This window comes from Lepisosteus platostomus, chromosome 2, assembly GCF_059453375.1.
Source record: "Lepisosteus platostomus isolate fLepPlt1 chromosome 2, fLepPlt1.hap1, whole genome shotgun sequence".
In the NCBI taxonomy this organism is placed as follows: Eukaryota; Metazoa; Chordata; class Actinopteri; order Semionotiformes; family Lepisosteidae; genus Lepisosteus; species Lepisosteus platostomus.
In genome coordinates, this window is record NC_142612.1 from 65117685 (window position 1) to 65139693 (window position 22009).

General features: G+C 39.0%; 1 protein-coding gene across 4 annotated transcripts in view; it reads right to left on the minus strand.

The window, feature by feature from the left end:
* tfdp2 (transcription factor Dp-2) overlaps positions 1-22009 on the minus strand; it is a 39904-nt gene that overhangs the window by 10618 nt on the left and 7277 nt on the right. For 3 of the 4 annotated variants that reach the window (XM_088613407.1, XM_088613400.1, XM_088613417.1), the window contains 4 exons: positions 21729-21795; positions 13762-13850; positions 4134-4255; positions 2086-2130 (listed from right to left, as the gene is read on the minus strand). In XM_088613407.1, coding sequence (XP_088469533.1) covers positions 2086-2130; positions 4134-4255; positions 13762-13850; positions 21729-21795 — 323 coding nt within the window. Of the gene's footprint in view, positions 1-2085; positions 2131-4133; positions 4256-13761; positions 13851-18859; positions 19002-21728; positions 21796-22009 lie in introns of those variants that run through there. The other variant, XM_088613423.1, reaches the window with a different exon arrangement.

Consider the following 22009-nt stretch of genomic DNA (forward strand, 5'->3'; position numbering starts at 1 on the left):
AAGGTCTGAAAATAGAATGTCTTGTGGAAAACAGAAGTGTTCTGTTAGGGGAAAAAACTTCAAACAGAGCAAGGGTTGAAAAGCAAAGCTCTTTACTTGACATGCTGCTTCTTTTTATAAGTGAATAAATGCTACACAAGATAAAAAATAAGATTTCCAAAACTAAAATCAAGTGGTCCTTGGGTTAATGATATGAAACAAAGTAAGAATCAAGGGCATCATTAATACAATAATGTTTATTAATTTTGAGATGCATTATAAATATGTTCAATTTTAGCATATTAAACCAAGCCTTATACTGTAGGTGAATAAATACTGTGATTTTATTCCTCTTAATTTACACTGAGTAAAATATAATCTGGCTGTGTTTTGAGCCTTCTATGTCTAAAAGGTGATGGCAATAAAATAGAAATTATATCTCTGTTAGAGATGATTTTTTTTTTGGGTCACTTCAACCCCCAACAGCAGCACTGTATAGCATGTGCACTTGCCCTGAAACAGACTTACAACAGGGCTGTGTACTCGCACTATTTCTCTTGGACCCGTCTCTTCTCTGTTCTTGTGCAGTTTGTACTTCCATCACTGTATTTCATTTCCTAGTTCTCATCTTTAACAAACTTCATTAGCTGCTCGGATCTGCGGCACCCGTAGCCTCATCTTAGTTACAGTAGGTGAACATCTAGATTTTAAAACAGGATTTTAAACAATCATAGGTGGGAGTTTTTTAAACAAAAAAAGTTTAAAATCCCTCAGACCCAAAATAATACATCTGACTCTTTTACATCTCCATGCGCAGATGCCACGAAGCCATAAAAACGTGGCTTTATTTAAGGTTGTTCCCCAGTTATTTTAAAAAATGTCTTGTGTAGAAACTGAAACACTGAAATTTGCCTTTTCCCTTTTCAGGTGAGAAGGAAAACTCAAAGTTTCTGTTAATCCTGAATTCAGACCACATTCGCGACCATTGTTTCGTACCACGATGGACCATTTTACAGTACAACCAATTAAATGTTTTTCTTCTTTTTAACCCGGGCCTGATGCCTGACTAGAGGAATTCAGTCCTCAATAAGCCTCACATCAAAGCGCGGTCACCAGCTGAACAAAGACCAGCTTGGCTTGTGTTGCTAGGGTACTCTTGGCCTAACACACTCCAACTCTTCGCCCGTCTCAGGCTGCAGTGGGTAAGGCTAAGCCACGCTTAAAGCCAGACATTACTTCCTTCAAAAGTGCGAGAAAGAATGCAGTGCTCTTTTTAAAATATGTAATTCAACAAAAATCAATCCAAGATGTGTTGTATTATAAAGATACCAAGATTAAAAAAAACATGATAAGTGATAAAGATTTAGATCATTTTTGATCCTCTTGATAATTTTTCTCCAGGAGCTCATGATTTTTTCTCATGACACCGGTGCAGGGGGTTCAACGTTGCACCTCCAGCACTGGTTCTGTATGTGCAGCCGGGTGAGATGTTAAAAGACGAGTGGCTCAAAGGTGGGCTACCCACATTTCCTTAGCACCCCATTGAGAGAGACTGAGACGGCCAAGATGTTAACCATGCACCGGAAAAAAACGGCAAGTCCAAATCAGATGTATTTATTTCGCCAAAAAATATACTCTATGCTTTTAAAAAAAGAGAAAAGAGGGGAACATATTAGTCTAATGAGGTCACAACTTCATACAGCTCTCTTTTGTGATTAGACACCCCAGGGAGTGAACGAACTAATAATTACATTTAACAAATCCTACATTCAAAACAGAACAGAACGTCACAACATATTTCCAGACACCTCCATAATCTTTAAGGAAATTGCAGAAATGTGCAACCAAATTATTAGTGGAGGAATAAATTATTGCTCAGATGTAATGAGTGACTACCGGTTGTCTATGATTATGACTTCTTACTGCGTCAGACTGTGGAAGGAGAAGACCAAACCACAGACACTTCCTATTTTTGACCCAGATCACGGATTACTAACCTCAGGCTGGGATCACCACAAACATCTTAAACCTGCTTACACAACCTCTCCAAAATACACAGTGAGTAAAAAACACATTTTATATTTCAGACTGTTACAAGCCACTCACCTGTCTGAAAAGTCAGATTCCACATCATGCGTCCGTTTTCTGGCCCTAAAAGTAGATAAATACATTTATTCAAAATACAACGGAGATACAAATAAACATAAAAAAAACTATAAAGTGAAAACCTTTGGACCTGTGTCACAAGAAGTTGCTTTTATTCCCCGTGTCAATCAAAATTGTTAGTGAAGGAGAAAAATATGGCAGGTTTGGAGCTTCAATGTTATTATCCTCCAGCTGGGAATTCAACAATTAACCTAAACGTATGTTGTTTACACTGACAAAGTGTAAGGGGAGCCAAATATAACTAACAATGTCTTAAATTGTACTTTCCCACTAGTTTTAATTCTGTTATGGATCAGAACAGCAGGTCAGCCAGCCTAATGAATAGCGGATGTTTCTTAATGGGGGCAGTGAAGATTAAATCAGAGGGTTTGCAGTGGGGGAGAACCCCATTCAAGCAATATGAACACTTCAAAGGTAAGGCAACGCTTCTTCATTCACAAATAAGCAAATGGCTGTGAATTCAAAGACTGATGTTTTATTAAATTAAATCTCAGCATACTTACTTGTGCATGAGTTAGAAAACAGAATGAGGTCAACTAAAAGTTCGGAATTTTTAACAGAAAAATACTGAGAGCAAAATACAGAAACATCAGCCCTGTTTAGGATTAACGAGATTTTAATGTCCGGTGACATACCATGGAAAATCTTTTCTGCTTACATGTGCCACAGCAGGATTCTTCCCCTAATTGCAGGGCACAAGCTCTAGAGTGATATGCTCCTTGACGTACCTGAAGTTTTCAAGTTACAACACATAGCTTTTGCTGACTGCAGGTACAGTAAGAAACCCATTCTTTCTCTTTTCCTGCTGACAGTAGCAGCTGTCCTTTTCTTCCTGTAGATTTCCTTAATGCTTCTAGGGCATGTCATCCACATTTTTTTAAATCTCTTTAATTCAGACTGCCTCCTCCCAGACCTATGTATACACAGTCTAAATAACTTCTAAATTTACTTGTACTGGGGCACTTTGACCACAAAGAAGGGGTCGCCGATTTCAACGAGCATAAAACATTCACTACGTATCCACAGATGATTGTTTTTAGATTTTAGTAACTACACTGTATGATCACTTACACAGATGAGCAACTAACAGCTCACCTGGACAGTCTCGGACAGCCGGAAAATTCTTTTTCAGTATGCGAGGTGTGGTTAAGGCTGGCCATTTCCGTGGCAGTAGTAAACTGTACATTTCAGTCGAGAATAACAGCGCTTGTTTTCTGATCTGAGATCACGCGAAGTGCAAATTCTCACACAAGCATCCACAACGCGAGCCTCGTCTTGCACTGCAGTTTCATCTGCTCCATCCACAATAATAATAATAATAATAATAATAATAATAATAATAATAATAATTGCTTACACTTATATAGCGCTTTTCTGGACACTCCACTCAAAGCGCTTTACAGGTAATGGGGACTCCCCTCCACCACCACCAATGTGCAGCATCCACCTGGATGATGCGACGGCAGCCATAGTGCGCCAGAACGCTCACCACACATCAGCTATCAGTGGGGAGGAGAGCAGAGTAATGTAGCCAATTCATAGATGGGGATTGACAATGACCCGAAGAACGGCCCTGACCTGGCTGGTGAAAAGGGGTTGTCAAAGGGCATTTCCTGGAGTGACAAGATGCCTCCATGAAAGCAGGGAGCTGGCTGGCTGGCTTTGGGGGGTTAGGGGGGGGGGGAGGGGATGGCTGAAGAATTAGCAGAGCTCAAAAAAGGTCTGTCTTCTGTTGCTCCACAAGAACAGGTGATGTCTCTGCGAACGTTCCCAGTCTAAATAAGCTTCATCTTTTTGTTTGCATCGAATAATGATTCTCACTATCAATCACAGGGGAGTGGCCCTTTTAGCACGCCCAAGGAGCGCAAAGAGTAAAGGCACGTACAGTAACTCGGCTTATTTAAGGAACGAATGCTTCTAGGGAGGATTTGTAGAGTCGTGCGGTCCGCTGTGAGGGCTGTGGGACGGAAGACAGCAGAGCCACTCACCCTGAAGCCCATTCCGTCGAGTCCGTCAGCCGGCTCTGGGTGACCATTGCGGGCGTGTGGGGGAACGGACTCCCGATGAGGATGCTCCCTGAGTTAGGTACTCGCTGAGGCGTGCTTATGATCTGCAAAATCCAAGAAAACTCAAGGGATCAAAACGGGAAGAAAAAATGCCTCCCACAGTTCAGCAAAATAACTGGGAAACATTTTCAATCGCCTTCTGACAGAAGCACAGACTTCTCTTTAAAAAGGCCGCGTGTGCTAACACGAAGATCAGAGCCCCTTCCAGTTTATTCACAACACACAGCTGTGTCAGGGGCTCTTTTCTGACAGGGCTCTAGCAGGGAGATTCGAGTTCGTATGTAACAGTTTAATCACGTACACCAGGGACTCTAAGGAGTATTTTGCTGGGGAGAAGGTGCTTCACCAGGCGGTGTTTTTTAAAAGGAAAAAACAAAACTTTACAATAATACATTAAAACTCAATTAAAATTTCAGGTTGAGTCAGTTGATTAGACAAGGCAAAGCACTGAACATCAAGTAATACTTTGCCACCACCTCCGTCTGGATACATATATCTTCCTGCCACCAAAGCGCACTCACTGGCCCCACACACAGGAGGGCAGATTCACACTCCGCTCCTGGCCGCTGCAGCCAGCACCCACAGCGTGCGGTAAAGCAGATTGTGGAAGTGCAGTGGTTGACTGATTTAACCTCTTACATAAGGAGGTGTAAGTTCATCAGCCACTAATGTCATTTCATGTTGCTTAACAGCTTAGTTATAGCTCAAAGGATTTAATTTGGATTAGCACATCATGTCTGCATGTAGGCAATGCTGTCTAGCAGTTAGAAATAGCCAGGGCCTGTACACGTTCTCCACTCCGGTTTTACCTAATAAATCTGTTCTAACATTAAGGTTGTTAAGTTATACAAATGCAGGAGGGGACCTGCTTTATTTGAAGAATACTGCCGGAAGTGTACTTATGTAGCCCCGATCATCAAGAACATCAGGAAGATGAGTGGATGTGGAATCCAGACTCTCCTTTGTACAGAAGCCCTTCTGTGTCTTAATTTGCCAGTCTTGACGGTTTTGAAAAGCTCAGTGCATGGTGCTCATTTTTGTTGCTTAGAAACAGGATAAGAAAAAAAATACCCAGCTATTTAATGCGTTCTGTAGCTTGGGATTTTACATGGTCTGTAAAATAGCTTTGAATAACTTAAATCCGAGGACTCACACTTGACATTTCACTTAAAGGGATTCTAAAATAACTCAGATTTTTGGGCTAACCAAATCACTGAGGCCCTATTGAACAATGCCGTAGCCGAGATTTTCATTGAAAATATACATTCAACCACAACACCTTCATATGCATATCTTTTTTTATTTATAAAATTAGCATGTACATTAGAACAAATTAAAAATGAAGAGGCAATTTTGCAGGTCCAGCACATTTTGGTGGGTAGGATCTAATTGAACCAAGGATGTAATCCAGTTGATTCTTGAAATAAGCCAATGTATCAAGTTCAACAACATGGCTGCTTAGCTTGTTCCATACTCCCACAACCCTTTGCATAAAGTAGTGCTTCCTGTTCTCAATTCTAAATGCTTCTCCACATAGTTTTCCCTTGTTGACATCTACTGCGCTGATTTTCTCAATGCCTTTGAGAAGTTTAAATGCTTTTATCTGGCCCCCTCATTGTGTTCTGTGATCAAGACTAAAAAGGTTTAGTTCCTTCAGTCAGTGCAGGGCATTCCTTTAAGTGCCAGAATGCAACCAGTTGCTTTTCTCTGCACTGATTCCATAGCGGCTATATCTATTCTATAATGTGGTGACCAAAGGTATACACAATATTTACTGAGGCCTTACTAGTACTATACAGTATTTCTGCATGATAAAATTTTAACATAACTTCACTTGATTTAAAATCTACTGTAAGATGACCAGGGGAAGGGTCATTCATAACAGGTCTTTTCGGAATAACCTACTTAATATACTCGATATAGACCTAAGCAAAATGGCCGCCAAGAAGAATCAGCTGACCCGTATATGGAAAGGGTCTACCCTGAGAAACAATGAGACACAGCTGAGCCTCATCAGGAACCGAAATATAAATGCCCCGGAGGCAGTGAACAGGGCGGAAGCCGATAAGGTGAATGCAGTTCGGAGGAAGAGAGAGGAAACAGGATTGTGTTAAAGACTGGATTAAAGAATAACGGACTACTGAAAGGAGATACGGTTTATGGTTTTCGGATTGCGGATTGTGGATAGGATACTGCGCGGATTGGTGTTATTACGGATTTTGGAACTCGGATCGGATCAGGATTAAGAGAACGAATTACGGACTGGATTTGGAAGATAACGTTGCTTTTAAGTCCTGAAAGGCCCTCTCTTCCATTTCTGTCCATTTTATTTTTTCAGGACAGCTTTTTTTTGTCAAGTCATGAAGAGGGGCATATAGCCAGCCACTGTCCTAGCCGGTCTGAACCCAGGCAAGAGGACACCAGAGATGAAGCAAGGTGTGACTACCTCATGAAGTGATCCAACACCACTGTTTCTATCACTTGTCCTGAATTTAGTTCTTCAGGCTGAAGCCATTTCGTTGCCAGATATAACAGGTCAAACATTTGAGATCTAGTGGGCTTGTCCATTTGATATTTCCAGTTATAGAACCGGACTGCTTGTATCGCCATTGTTACCCCTAATCCCGCCAAGATCTCCCCTTTTAAAGTCGCATAGTTCTCAGAGTAGACCCTTTCCATATACGGGTCAGCTGATTCTTCTTGGCGGCCATTTTGCTTAGGTCTATATCGAGTACATTAAGTAGGTCATTCTGAAAATATCTGTTATGAATGACCCTTCCCCTTGTCATCTAACACTACACTATACAGTTTAACATTTTGTTTGCCTCTTCATTGCATCTCCACACTGTCTGTAAATAAACAAAACAACATGGAGACTTTAAGTCATTTTCATAAGAAGTCTCTACTTCATATTTTGCATTACGTTTACATTTAAGGAACATTTAAGAAATATGGCCAGCAGCCATATCACTCGGCAACTCACAACTGGCAACCCACCGAAGCTAAGCAGGTGTGAGCCTGGTCAGTACCTGGATGGAAGACCTCCTAGGAAAAACTAAGGTTGCATCTATGAATTGGCTTCATTACTCTGCTCTCCTCCCCATTGATAACTGATGTGTGGTGAGCATTCTGGCGCACTATGGCTGCCGTCGCATCATCCAGGTGGATGCTGCACATTGGTGGTGGTGGAGGGGATCCCCATTACCTGTAAAGCGCTTTGAGTAGAGTGTCCAGAAAAGCGCTATATAAGTGTAAGCAATTAATTAATTAACACACACAGGATTATAAAGGAAAGAAAAGAGGCACAGAAGAAGGCTTCACAGCCGAAATGTTGTCTCTCTCCTTTTTTCCTTACAGCATGGAATAAACCTTGACCTGTTCCTCTGCAGCCTACACATGATGACACACTTCCAACTTCCTAGTTTTCATTTATACTCCTGTACAAACCCCTGCACTTCATAATGTATACATTAAATATCATCTGCCAGGTGTATGCCCTGGCTTGCATTTTATTCAGAAGTTTTTGAATTTTATCAGCTTCTTCTATTGTATTTGCTTATCCTACTATGTTCTTCTGTATCATCTGCAAACATGACTAGTTTACTAACTGTACCAAAATAATAGACCACTGATGTAAATTAGGAATAAAACTGGTCCTGGTAAAGATCCCTGTGGTACTCCACTAATTACATCACCCCTTCACATTTGGCCTTTAACTGTACTCCTTTTTGCTATTTATTAAACAATTCTCAATATATCTGCACATTTCTCTACTACTAGTAAAAACTACTACCTGTAATTAAGAATTTATCTTTTCTGAGAACTTCATTAGAAGACATCTTAAAATCTAAATACACCACATTATAATTTCTGTGTGTATCTATTACTATTGTTGGTTGTTCAAAGAACTCTCAAAGTGGTCAAGCACAATCTGCCATTTCAAATTCAATTATAGGTTGACTATTTCTTAGAATATTATGTCCAAAGAAGGAATCCCCTACCTTAGTTCTAATAACTGTTTCCATAACATTACATGTAACAAACGTCAGTCAAATGGGTCTGTTAATTACTTCGGTCATTTTTTTCTCTCTTTTAATGGATGGACTCCACCTCTGTGCCTCTATTTTGAGCGACTGCTGGAAGAGCTAGACCAGTGGCCTCTCAATAACATCATTCATTGCCTTGAGCACAACTGGTAAGATACCATCAGGCCCTGGAGATTCATTAATCTTGATTGCATCTAGTAACCGAAACACTTCTGTCTCTTATATGCAAACACTACTTAATAAAAAAATGTGTCATTCTCTTGCTCTAGTTTCAATTCCTAAACCTGAACACTTTTTTGGATATATAGTGCTACATATCCACCTCTTCTGTGTTTCCTGTCTATCTGAACGAGTGTTTATCCCTCAGTGTTACAATCATATCCATCACTTCAGGTTAGCCATGTTTCTGTGACCCCAATTATATCATAATTGTTTGCTGATGTGGTAGCTAAGGTATAAGCATTTAATTTAATCCCTTGTTGTGCCCAGCACTACTTCCTTTTGGATTTTCTTTGGCTTCTCTGCCCTTCCATTCCAGGCTATGTGTCTTTTTCTGTTTTTTTTCTGGATCTTTCCGTCACGGAGACTGGTGTAATTAGGTGTAATCACTCACATTTGTACAGACGGCCTTTGTCAGGGAAAAGGTTCCCAGTAGCCAAATAAGCTGAAGCCACACAATGTCCTCACCCATGTGTCGACGGATTAACATGTTTAACCGTTTACCTTTGCCCAGATTTGGTAGGATTCCTGGGAACTCAACTGATTTAGTCCTGTTCTCTAGCTTGTTGCCAAGTTATTTGAATTTGCTCTGGAGAGAAAGCTTGCAGTTTATACCAATGTCATTTGTGCCCATATGGACGACAACAACTGGGTCATTGACTGCCCTAGTCTAACCAGGAGCCTGCTGACTATAGATGATATTGAGCACCTTAGCTGCAGGGAGAAATGAGAGCACTGTTGTCTCACGGTCTCTGGTGCGCGACTCAGTTACTGTATTCCAGAGAATATAGTCTCCAACAACCATCAATTTTCTTTTTGGATTCTTAGTTGTACTGACATTAGTTGTCATCGAGGCCAGTGACTAAGATTTTGGGTCAGGTCCTGGGGTGAGCTACAGTAGATGTGTCTGGTGTCTGTTTTTTCTACATGCTGTGCTAAGGAGTAAAGTATCTCACCTAATCCATGGTGAGAACTTGTTGTTCTGCAGAGTAAGGTGAAATATACCTGTATACCACCTTTCCGTTAAAAAAACCTCAGTCTTTGGCTTTGACTGCTGTTGTTTGCCTCTAGAATGAAAACCAAGCACCAATACTTTGACCTATCCCCATTTCTCCTGTAAGTGTCAAAATAATATATTCAGGATAGGCTCACACAAACCTGTACACATGCATTTAAACAATTAATTACTAATATACATGTACACTAATGTATGTGTACATAAACAGTATACAGATATAGAAAAAATGTATATTAAAATAACTTTAACTGTATGTCTACAGTACGCAGGGTAAAAGCTGAGAACTGAGAGCAAAGGGCTGCTCATCCTCTGGATCCCATTGCAAGGACAGCTCTGAAAAGCCAGTCACACTTAGTTGAAGTGGGATGTATCTGATGTAGTGAGCTAAACAAATGAATTGCTCAAGCTGGAATTGCACCCAGGACCCCCAGAACTGTGAGCCATCAATGTCAACTAACATGCCCCTATCGTATGTGGGTGTTTATGTATAAACTGTACTCAGTATAGTTTACACATACAGTACATTGTTAGGCTTTTGTACAGGATTGTCTGATATACACACAGAAACATGTCTGCTTTGAATATCAAGCTTTTCTGGAAACATGCAGACAGGCAGATACTGGAGAAGTCTACCTAAACACCACCCCCTGTGTCCAGAGTATTGCAAGAAAGACTCTGCTCATTAAAGTGCCTGTATCCAGGTCAGCATTTCCCATTCTAAAACTGAAGCAGAGGAACCGAGCAACGGCTTCAGGGATGCGACAGAGTATCCGATTATTCACATCACGAAGGAAGAAAACAGAAGACTGTGCACATAATACAATTAACAGCAAACCACCCTGTTTTTTTATTTTTACAGCCACGAGGTGAAAATTTACAGGGTGTAAAAGGACTGATAGTATTCCTGGCAGATTGAATGAAGAGAAGAGCCTAGGAGGAGAACAGTGACTTGGAACAACTGCAGTGAGACTGATTGCACAGTGCCACCATGTTTGCGTCTACATAAATAAATAATTATGGGATCATAAAGTATATGAAGGGTTTTACAGGCATGATTTAGAAAATTCCAGGAATTTAAATATACTGTCCATCATGGCTTGTTATGTTCTATTAAAAACACGTCTGGCCTCGGGTTAAGTTGTTTTGCTGTGTATAGCAGCGTAATGGAGCACACAGGCCATCACTTGAGGTTATATGTCAAAATCGAGAATTTAACAATCCCAGCTGCACATATAGGCCAGGATAATGACAGTGAAGCCAAGTCCCTTTCTGTGCACACTACAGACTAGTCTTCATTCAGCAAAGGTTATGTCAAAATTCTCTTTGCACAAACGGTTCAGGCAACAGACCAAAGCCATCTTTTCTCTGAGGTGAACTGTCAAAGTACTGCTTCTGTGCAGCAGGGGTAATGTACTTACAGGTTCCCTACAGGTGATGTGATCACTCTGTATGAAAGAACACAACAACCTGGCTAAAACCACTTCCCAAACATTTCTCTTTAAATATGCCAAGATTGCTTCATCCAGGAATCTGCAGACTGTTTTCGGTCTTTCAGTTATGAATGATGTGGACAAGGGCTACTCGTGTAACTAGCAGATGTCAATGAATGACGTTGCTGCTAAAAAAAATTAAACCGGCTGTCCGAACACAGGGTTATATAATAAAGCCATTTCCAGGAAAAAACTATAAATGAAAAGATATAATATTGTATAATATCTAACATGTATATGTTTATATAATGTTTGTACAAATATGGCTTATTTAGGCTTGACAGACCCATGTTGAGTAAAGACTCTTCCTATGAAGCACATGAATAATTTAAAGTAAATAATTTTAGAAAATGCATCAAACCTTACTTAAAACATTCTGTAAAACACACTTTTTATGCCTTTTTTAAAAGATTAAGTCAAAGATTTATTTTCAGCACAACAATATTTGAAACCACTAGATTCAAAATCGTTGATAATAGTGAGAAAAATGGTAAAACTAAGAAACAAATGGCAAGACAACCCACCAAATAATAACATTAAGCATGCAAGCAATTTAAATTGTAGTATGCTTTTTTAACAAATTATAATAATGTATTTTAAATGTAAGATAAAGCTGCGGACAATACAATTTTCAGACATGCGGCAAGAAATGAGTTCAATAAGAAAACTCTTGTGTGTCATTCTATTATTTGGGCGGAGACAAGGAAGGTTGCCGGTTCAAATCCCGCGGCCAGCATAGGAATCCTACTCCATTGGGCCCCTGAGCAAGGCCCTAAACCCCAGCTGCTCCAGGGGCACCATATAAATGGCTGACCCTGCGCTCTGACCCCCAGCTTCTCTCCCTGCCTGTGTGTCTCATGGAGAGCAAGCTGAGGCATGCGAAAAGACTAATTCCTAAAGCAAGAAACTGTATATGGCCAATAAAGTGATCTTATCTTTAGTGATAATGAGGTGAAAACAGATAAATTATATTAATTATCTGAAAGGACTAATTTATCCACAACTTCTACAAGTAAACAAAATATTTTGAAGTAACAGGTCATAAAAACAAGATGTCACTGGAAAATGAAAAAAATTAAACGTTATCATCTTAGGTACCCAGTGTGAATAACGCTACCATGCTCTCAAGTCCCATGCTGCCACCTGCTGTTACGTTTTCTGAACTACAGCACCACCTTGTTATTGTCAACAATAATACACAATGTATACAAGAATTAATACTATACACTGAATTTTCCTGAGCGTAAATACGATTGTTAGCTTCAAAAGTGAAAAGATTCAATATCGCTAATTTTATATAGTAATTACTGCAATATACTGAATCTTCCTGAGAGAACTGTGAAATACTCTTTAGCTTCCCCAGTGAAAGAACTTCCATTTTTCCAATCCTTCAGCATGTTAGACAAAAAAAAATCTAAAACAGAAAAGAGGTGATTCTATGCTTTTGCCATCCCCAAGGATCCTAAGAACTTAAAAATGGAGATAAATCTGCTGATTAAAATTAAAGAAACATTAATCATGCCTCATGTGACAAATGAGCCACTGGATCCACAGCTTCTATTTTTGGTAAATTGGCGAGTATGCTCGACAGAGCATGCTATCTGAGGCTGTGGGAAAAGCCCTTGAGAGGAATTATGATTCACTCTGCAAGGGAGAAAACTGAATTTTATAAATCAAGCAGAATGTATGTACACACATTTATTTTTACCCCCGTGCCTGAATGGAATATACCATGCAGGGAATGTTACATCAAGCCAAATTATACTCCGAACAATGTCAGGTCTGTTGAGTGAGTCGAGTGATCCCAACATTAAGAACGTGACATTTATTTACATTTTTCCTTGTCTTTGGTCATCAGCTACCAAAGCTGTCAGTGTGAAGCTTGTGCACATCAGTTTCTTTGCAATAATCCTCAAGACTTGGAGAGGGGGAGAGACAGTGTCACGAGCAGAAAGGTCACAAACTCTCCTTGAAACTGATGTTGTCAATGGAAAAATTGTCAATGGAAATCGATCAGTGACAATACAGGGCCATCCATTAAGAAACAATCAATTAATTAAGCAATTATCAACACAGCTAAAAAATGGCTGTAAGACTACTTCACGTAATTCTCCTTGAACCAGGTTAATTTTAAGTAATTCATTATTATTCTTACTGACAGGTTCTAAAAAAGATGAAGAGAAGGCATCACCAACATTACTCTATTACTGCCATGCTTTCTAATTCTAAAATTTCACCAGAAACAACATAGAGCCTACATTTGATTAAGTATATCCCATTATCACAGGAGGGGAAAGCATTCAACAGAATATTCTAAAGAAAATTAAATGCACTTTCACACTGTTTAAATAGCAATTCTTTTGTTGGTTTCAAACTGTAGCAACTATGTTTAGATTTTTTTTGCAGAAACAATATAAATAAAGATATTAAATCAACTACTATTCCACTATTAATGCAAAATGTGACCTAGGTGTTATAGTATTACAGTACCCTGTGCTTCCAATAGACACCTTGCTATTATGAAGGGGGCTCAATAAGGAACAGTCATCACTGTCAACTACTTAAATTCACACATTATTTACACTTCATAAAGCCGTGAGTTCCTGTATACCAAAGGTGCCAGCACTTGTGTCTGGGCTTGAAGGTTCGAAAATGAGTTCCCACAAACAACCATTACAAAAAAATGATGTTTTATGGTTTATTAAAGTGGCCTCTTAAAATATCTAATATCAATAGCTCCTTGAATAATGTTTCCAGACTTCCAAATTAATACTTACCATTTGGGGTCCCACATTCACGTTTATTGGTCCTAAAGTGATCTTTGATGAGGGACTGAAATTAGAAGCAGCTACCACTGAAATATCACCTGAAAGAAACAATAGAAACTATTAATAACCAGAAGCAGGGGAAGTGGTGGGGATGGGGGGGGTGGTCGTGAAGAAGTCAAAGAAAGATCACTGTTCCATGTCTTCCTGGCCTTTCTAATTGCAGAAGAAACAGTTGGAATATAACATCAGGAAAGAAACTATAAAAAGAAGAAAGAGAGATATCGGTTGATACCCAAAATTGTGTGCTTTGATCACTATCGACACGTTAAGCCTGTGCCTCTAGTCTGTCTGATGTGTGAAGAATTTGACACCTTCATTCTAGTAAAGTCGAACGTGCAAATCTCTGGCTTTGTCTTTGTGATGTCACGTGGGAAAATCCGTCCTAGGGATACAAGCCTTATTTGAAAAAGCATCCTAAGTATCAAATATCATACAATCACACAATTCATATAGATTAAAATGTGAAATGTGTTTCTAAATGTGCACAATCACATTTGTGATTCTTCCAAGTATGCCCGGGGAACACCGGGCATACTTGGCTTTCAAAACAAATACATTTTTGCTTAAAAGACATACAGTAGCACTAGTACTGTATAAATGGGTTTGCTGCCAAAGAACTAAACTGAAGGCAGTATCTGAAATTCATGATTGGAGTTCAATCGACTAATAGACATTTTACATTCTAACAGCTTTGATGCATCACTCACTGTAGCTTATTTTATATTAATAATTCTAATATTTACACTGCTGTGTAAACTGTAAGGCTATCAGGAGTTACAAACTCTATGGTACAAGCAACAACTATTTACACAAAGCCTCCACTAATGATTTCTACTATGATATTAATTTTGGTATTCATGGAGCTTAGTTTGAGTTGTGAAGAAACAAACTGACTCTAATTCACTTGTTTTACCACAAAATACATCTTAATCACGATAAACTGTTAACATATAACACAATGGCTACAAGATCCATAGAAGATCACCACTGTATTTGTGTGCAAGACAGAGAGTAACGACACGAGTTCTGAGTTCGCAGAGTGAAAATAATAACCTTACTGAATTGTGTCATATTCCTTACGATCAAGGTACCACAAGACATAATAATAAAAGTAATAATATACAAATAAAAAATAATTTGCAAAAGCTCGAAGTTAACATCAAAGATTATGCAACTTCCTCAAAAAATATATTCTTTGTCTTTGTTACCACTAGATCTTTATATTTAGCTTGCAGTCTATTAAAGTTCCAAGGTAACTGAATTTTATTTTCTGAAGGACATTTCATTCTGTGAGAGAGCAAAGAAAGGTCAAAGGATATTTATACTAAAAAGGGAATGGGACTGTTTAATTTTATGATGAAGTGCTCATCTGCCCCTACTTCCAACACCCTCTGAGGGATATTGAGATTAAATGTATTTTGCGCATGTCTAATTTAGTCCATTATCTTCATTATTTTCTAGAAAGAATGTAAAACAAACCAAGCACATGTTGCCTTTATACCCCTGCTGCACAATATTGATAAATTTGATTTACTTGATCAATTGAAATGCTTGGATCATCCACCTTGTCTTTCATAGAACAAAATCAAGCTTTGTGTGCAGACCAAATTGTATGGAACAAAATAATATCAAACGATGGGTTACGCATTTCAGAAAATATTTATTATTCAAACCAAGAACCACAATGAAGGTTAAGATTTCTAGCTTCACATTTTGAAGTTAATTTTGAAGAGAAATCCACCCACACCTAAAAATCTAACACCGTGTCAACTATTGCCTACACGGCATGTTCAGTGCAACAGATGCTTAAGTGAAAGGCTTAGTATTGTTGGAATCTGAACAACTGCAGTCAGCCTTCTGTATTACTCATTCACTCTGTGTTGGCACATGACAAATGACATTGATGAGTTCATGAAAGTGGAGTTCAAGCTGGAAAAAAAGCTATGGTGGTCTGTTTGAAAAATAGCTTGGCCGGCACTACATTTTTATGGTGAAAGTGTGTTTCTAGTTGGTTGGAGGAGAGCAGTTCAAGTTCAGGGTTCTGTACTGAAGCACTGAAGTGATTTTTCCTTCCGATGGACACTTGCCACACAGTTCCACCCTCAATGGGATTTGCAGTGCACAGAAACTTCCTTTTTTATCCTGAAGCTAAAAAGAACAGCTGTCTTAAAATGTTCCGCATGGCCTTAAGGAGAAAGCTATAAAAATCTAAAGGCAAACTAGCTAACAAATCAGTCAGCAGGTTTTCCGTTTTGTTTTTTTGGTGAGCTGAGTTTCTTAAATCTCCTTTTCGGGTCAGTCTTATCTAGAATAATGCTACGTCCAAGAGTTAAGAAAAAGTGTTTGCTGCCAGGAGGTTCCTGGTTCTTCAGCTGTTGCTGACTCACTGAATATTGCCATAAGCAAGTTACTTCACCTCCTTGTGGTCTGCCTTTCACGACAGCCATCAAAACAAAGTCCTACAGTAGCTGCTGATGCATTGTTCACCCTCTAGGCTCTGCAAACTACTTTAAGAGAAATTAGCTGATGATTATTTCCCAGTATTTCCCCATTACATACAACACATAGGAGTCTTGCAGGAATGAGAGGAGGTCTCCATCTACAGACACGCACATACTCACAAAATAACCAGTTTTCTTAGACTATCTAATACAGAAGAGGAAACTTCTGTAGACACCAAGGTAAAATTAGATCGATAGCTTGGGGCAAAGGAATTTTATAAAATCTACACTGACAGTTATATATCAAATGGGTGATTGCACTGGTCTGACTAAGGTAAAAACAATAAAAAAGTAAGGGGAATGCCATGGATATTTAAAAAAGAATGATGGGATATGGTGATGAAAACAGTCAAAAACTGGGTTAACCAGCATACAAAGACTGAATGTGTTTACTGAGAGAGAGATACTGTACATGGGGGTTGTTACTGGGAAAACTAGCTTTTCAGAATAGGATGCCAGCTGGTAGTGTAAGACAAAGACACTACAACAGCTTAACACCTCATCACCAAAGTCTTTCCTGCCAGACCACAAGAAAACGTTACACTGAGCCATGCTACAGCCTAGCCAGATGTTGTAAAACAAAACATCAAGAAGTCGAAACCTAAAAGGTTCTAAGTGCATCTTAATGAGAAGAGGAGGGAATATCCATGAAGGAAGGTTCTGCTTCTCAATAAAAAGCATTCTACAATTTCTATTGTTCTATTTTTCAGGTTAATCTCAAGTCACATCTGTTTTATAAATTATCTGCAATATCGATCTGAAGTTTTATGTATCATGTTGGTACAGTCCCACAAAGAAAGAGATCATAGCTGGGAACTTACGGAGGGTTACAGAGGCTTTGAGATACTGGTTATATCAAAAGAAATGGATCTTTGAAGAAATGGAAACAGGACTCTGGAAAAAAAAAATGTTTAGCAAGACGTTGTCACAATGTTATTGATAGGCCTTGAAATCAAATGTAAATGAGGTCTATATAGGCAATGAATAATAATTCACATATTGGTTCCATCAAAATCAAAATATAGGTTCTCAAATCCAAGGAAAAAAACAGTGAATTCCAGAGGGCCTCCAGGTTTTTTTCCTTGGGTTTGAGAACCCATAAGTTCTGTGAAAAACCGACAAACAATAACCTGTTTGCCTTGTCATAGCCCTCATTCTGCAGGAACTGGCAGAACACCCTGTTCAAACTATGAGAGTTCATCCCCATTCCCTGGATGAAAGACAAAACCCATTGGGACATACATGGAAACGACGTGCTGATACTATGTGCCTTGTCCTTTATGCAGTCCCTTATGAGAATGGAAGCGCCTCAAATTCTAGCAAAATTCCTTCACTGTAACTCATCAAAACAACTGGAATCACTGCCAATAATCCCGAGGGCAAACCAAAGACTGCTCTTTGGAACATCACGATGGGCCAGACTGTTCAGCAAACCCAGAGTGCTGCAGCAACACTTATACTCTGGACTTTTCCAGGCAGTACATCACTAGTACAATGGTAGGCTCTACCCCAAGCAGCACACAGTAAATGGTGCCACCCACACTCCTGCAGTGAGCCCGACAGAGAGCCATAAAGCATTGGAATGCACAGCCTCTTCATGAACAAACAATGGCTCAACTTAATTAGAATACAGCTGACCACAGTTCCACTGCACACACTTGCAGACTGGCAGGCAGCGCATGGCATGCCTTCATCAAAAAGAAACACAGGGCAACTCATGTTGAGAGGAGGCAGGTGAAATGTTGCTGCTTTTTACAAGTGTCCTTCTTTATATAAAAAGAGCCTAGCCTACTACAGGTGGCAAGGCTTTAAGATCAGAAGTTTTATTTACACTACACATGGGCCAAAATAAAAATGAAATAGAAAAGCCAAGCAACAAACAACTTATTAAACTCCCAGAAAAGGCAAACACAGGGAATCTTTCCTATGTGGAAATGTAGTAAAGGTTTAGTGTAGGTTACATTTGGACTATTGGACTTCCAGCTTAACTTTTTTTAGAAAAAGTCCTCTTACTATTTATCCTAAAAGGAGAAGAGGCAGAACAAAATTGTTTTCAATGCAAAATATAAGACATATCATCAACATTTTGGTTAAGATGTATAGCTATATGTATTTGACTTTATTTGTCTCATAATCAATATTCATTATAATTGGGAGCCACAATCTTACATCTTTTAACTTTGTTCTACTGTTCAACTTTCAGAAGGTATACCACTTCCAGAATATGATCCTCAGCTTTTTACTGCACAAGAAATATTGGGGAAAAAACACTTTCCTTTTGCAGCAGAGAGAAAGAAAGTGACTCATCTTTTTAAATGAAGTGCTGTTTTTTTTGCAATTATTTTAGCAACAAAGTAAGCTAACTTTGCCCCTCCCCCCCGACAGCATGCAGTTTGTCTCACAGAAACTTCAGAATGGTACAGACCTTACCATGACACACACTTAAAAGAAATCTTGAAGTGTCAAAACAGCCCAGAAGTGACTGGAAATTGGCAGAGAAAATGCAAAGTGATAATCAGGATGGTAAAAAAACAGCTTTCATTTACCTGAACTGAGAAAGCATGCCCCTCACTCACTGCAGCAGCAACCAGACTCTCTCCTGTCTTTGTTACCATTCAATGGAAACTTGAGACTTAGTCAGACATCAAAAGCAGAGCACAGAGGACATTAATCGGCTACCCAAACAAAGTCTGAACAAACACCATTCACAAAGCCCTCCCTTAAGATCAATGTCTCCACAGTTTCACTGTTCTGCCTGCTTCAACACAGCCAGAGGAATGCAGATTTAATGTGTCCAGTGAGAGGATGGAACCTCATGTTGTTTCTTCTATTGCTTGCTTTGGCCTGGCTATGCTGAAGGTAGAGCAGCACTCTTGAAAACAAGCAGGATACTGTACTGTGGTACTTTCAATAAGCCTGAGAGCATGCCTGCAAACTTAAGAGACTTTAAGACAGCCTGATCAAGCACTAATATACCGTTTAATTTAATTACCCTTAAATTTTTTGTATAGTTGTACTTTTAGAAAAAAAACCACAAACTGATAAATGTTAAAATACTTGAATATAATTATTCATTACTGATATCAATGTGATATGAATGATTTCATTTAAAATTAAACAGAATGCTGAACTGAAAGAGATGAACACAGAATGAGAACGGAACCCCACAGTAATAAAATTCAGTTTCTGTAGGTAAAGAAACTATCGCTTTTAATGCACTGGAAACGTTTTTTAATAAGATACGGTAGATCATCACACTGACAGAGCAAATGCCGGCTGCACGCAAAATGCTTCACACTAATACCGCAAAACCTAGACGTGGATTTTTAATTTCCTGGGCATTCATGTAGTACTAGGCATTTTGGCAAGAGATAAAAATGAAGACCTGCATGTGACAGGCCAGGCAGGCATGCACACTGAGGCAACACCAGGCCCCAGCACAGATAGAAATCTTATCCCTCAAGACATGTGCAGCTTTTTCACACACCCAGCTCTGAAGCCCACTTTTCTAGTACGAAGAAGAAACTGCAGCAGGCACATTTTGTTACAGACAAATGAATTAATTTACATACATTACAGATATTTCAGGCCAGCTGTCATTTCATATTATGTGGCATTTGTTTTACATATTAAATGAAGTGCAGTGTGGAGCCCATTTCAACACAAAGTTTATAAAGAAACATTGCTTTTTTTTTTCTTGTTAAATTTAAAGGGTACAAAATTCTGTGTGCCTAAAAAAGCCCTTTGAAACAAAGGGGTAAAAAGGAATTAGAGCAGCACAGAAATCTAATTTTCACCCAAAACTGCTCCATCGCACATCAGGATCAGAGAAGTGAGCAGCAGATTAACTAATAATACTAAAGTATTCCAGGGTCAGTCTCAACTGGTTTGTCAGCTCAAAGATCAGTCTCAGTTGGTTTGTCTGCTTTGGTAAACAGACTGAACTTGCAAAAGAAAAACTAAAGCATCCACTGTGCAGTTTAAAAGTGTAAATGAAAGAAGAAAACCAGGTCAACCTTACATAAATAAGTAGTCATTGACAATTGGACTGCTACATATTGCTATAATAAAACATCTTATACACACAAGTTAACCTTGGACATTTTTCAAGACTACAAACCTGTAATATGAGCCAGTGGCCAGCCCTGTATCCTGGTTTCCATTGGTAATTTGTAAGCATACAGCACAGCTCATATCACAGTGTCAGCAAGACAATCAAATATGTAAGTTAAGGCATCACCATATACTGTACACCAGTCAAATACAAAATACAACTCAGACTTAGTATACAGACTATTAAGTGATTAAAGTGTCAGACGTGTACAGTGTACAGAAAGTGAATAGAAATATACTGTAGAAATGTAGTCTTCACTTTGTATTTGGTGTTACTGTTCTTAATACTAATAAAGCTGATTCACCAGGCTCATATCAAACCCAGGATCATTACAGCTGTAAAACACCAGTGCTAACCACCATGTCATCACACAAGCTGAGGTTCCAGAAGCTGCAACTCATGACACAACACTGTATTGCACACACATGCCAGGAACATAGCCTGTACATGCGAATAGCCTGACACTGAGATATAGAGCTGTACCTGCAGCGAATATTTTATTCTGGCACACTGTTATTGTTTTAAGTGACAAAGCAGACAAATATTGCCTTCCAATTTTTTGCCTAAAAATAGTAAAAGAATTCACCCTTTACATCACATTTTTAGTGATCATGATTTTAACTGCTATTTCCACAATCACAAATTGATGCAGGTTACCCAGCTTTAAAAATGTAACCCATGCTAAACTTCATACTCGTATACTCGTCCTCGCATAACTGCCCTTTTGAAAAGTTAACAAGTTTATCACTTCTGGCACGGACAGCAAAAAGTGTTTCTCCCGACACTGCCCACACCGGCCAAAACAGGCTACTCTGCTGAACCTCAGGGCTGGCCATTATGGGTAACCAACTACGACTGCTCAGACTACTGCTCACATGTATGTACAGTACTATCACACAGGCTTCGCCACACTAATAAAGAAGAAATCCAAAGAAGGACTTCCAGTACAGTACTCCACAATATGAGAATTCAAATAATACACATTCATTTTTAAATTATCTCTAGTTAAAATTGACTCAACCCACACTACAACAATTTTGTTTTACCTCCTCACAGAGGAAGCGAAATCTGAACACAATAGCTACCTAAAATGAAAACTTGTGGAACTGATCACTGGGCACACAGATCGGCAAAACACGAAATACAACATTCATTTTAGAGTTTGTTCCTTTTTATTATCGAACAGTAAATATGCTGCCTTCGGCCTTCAACGTCTTTTTGTACCCATCACTGCAATTTGCCTTAGGGATATACAGCAGACCCGACACAGTATTAAACAACCACACTCAATTACTACTTACTTCTGACAAGGTTCTGATTCGCGTTCAAAAAGGCTTTCATGTCTCCACTGATGCCTGGAGCTCCAACCTAAACAAAACAGTAAAAAGAAAGCATTTCACATGAACCCTGAGGCAATGCACCGTGACTGGAGAAGTACAAATATCTTGAGGTTGTGTTATGTACTTGCTACATTGCACGTGTTTAACCTAAGAAGGAAACTGCAGTCAATGGTGTAACACAAAATTGCACTGGTTACCAATCAAAACGATTTTTACATCTGATGATGTATTTCTGAAATGCT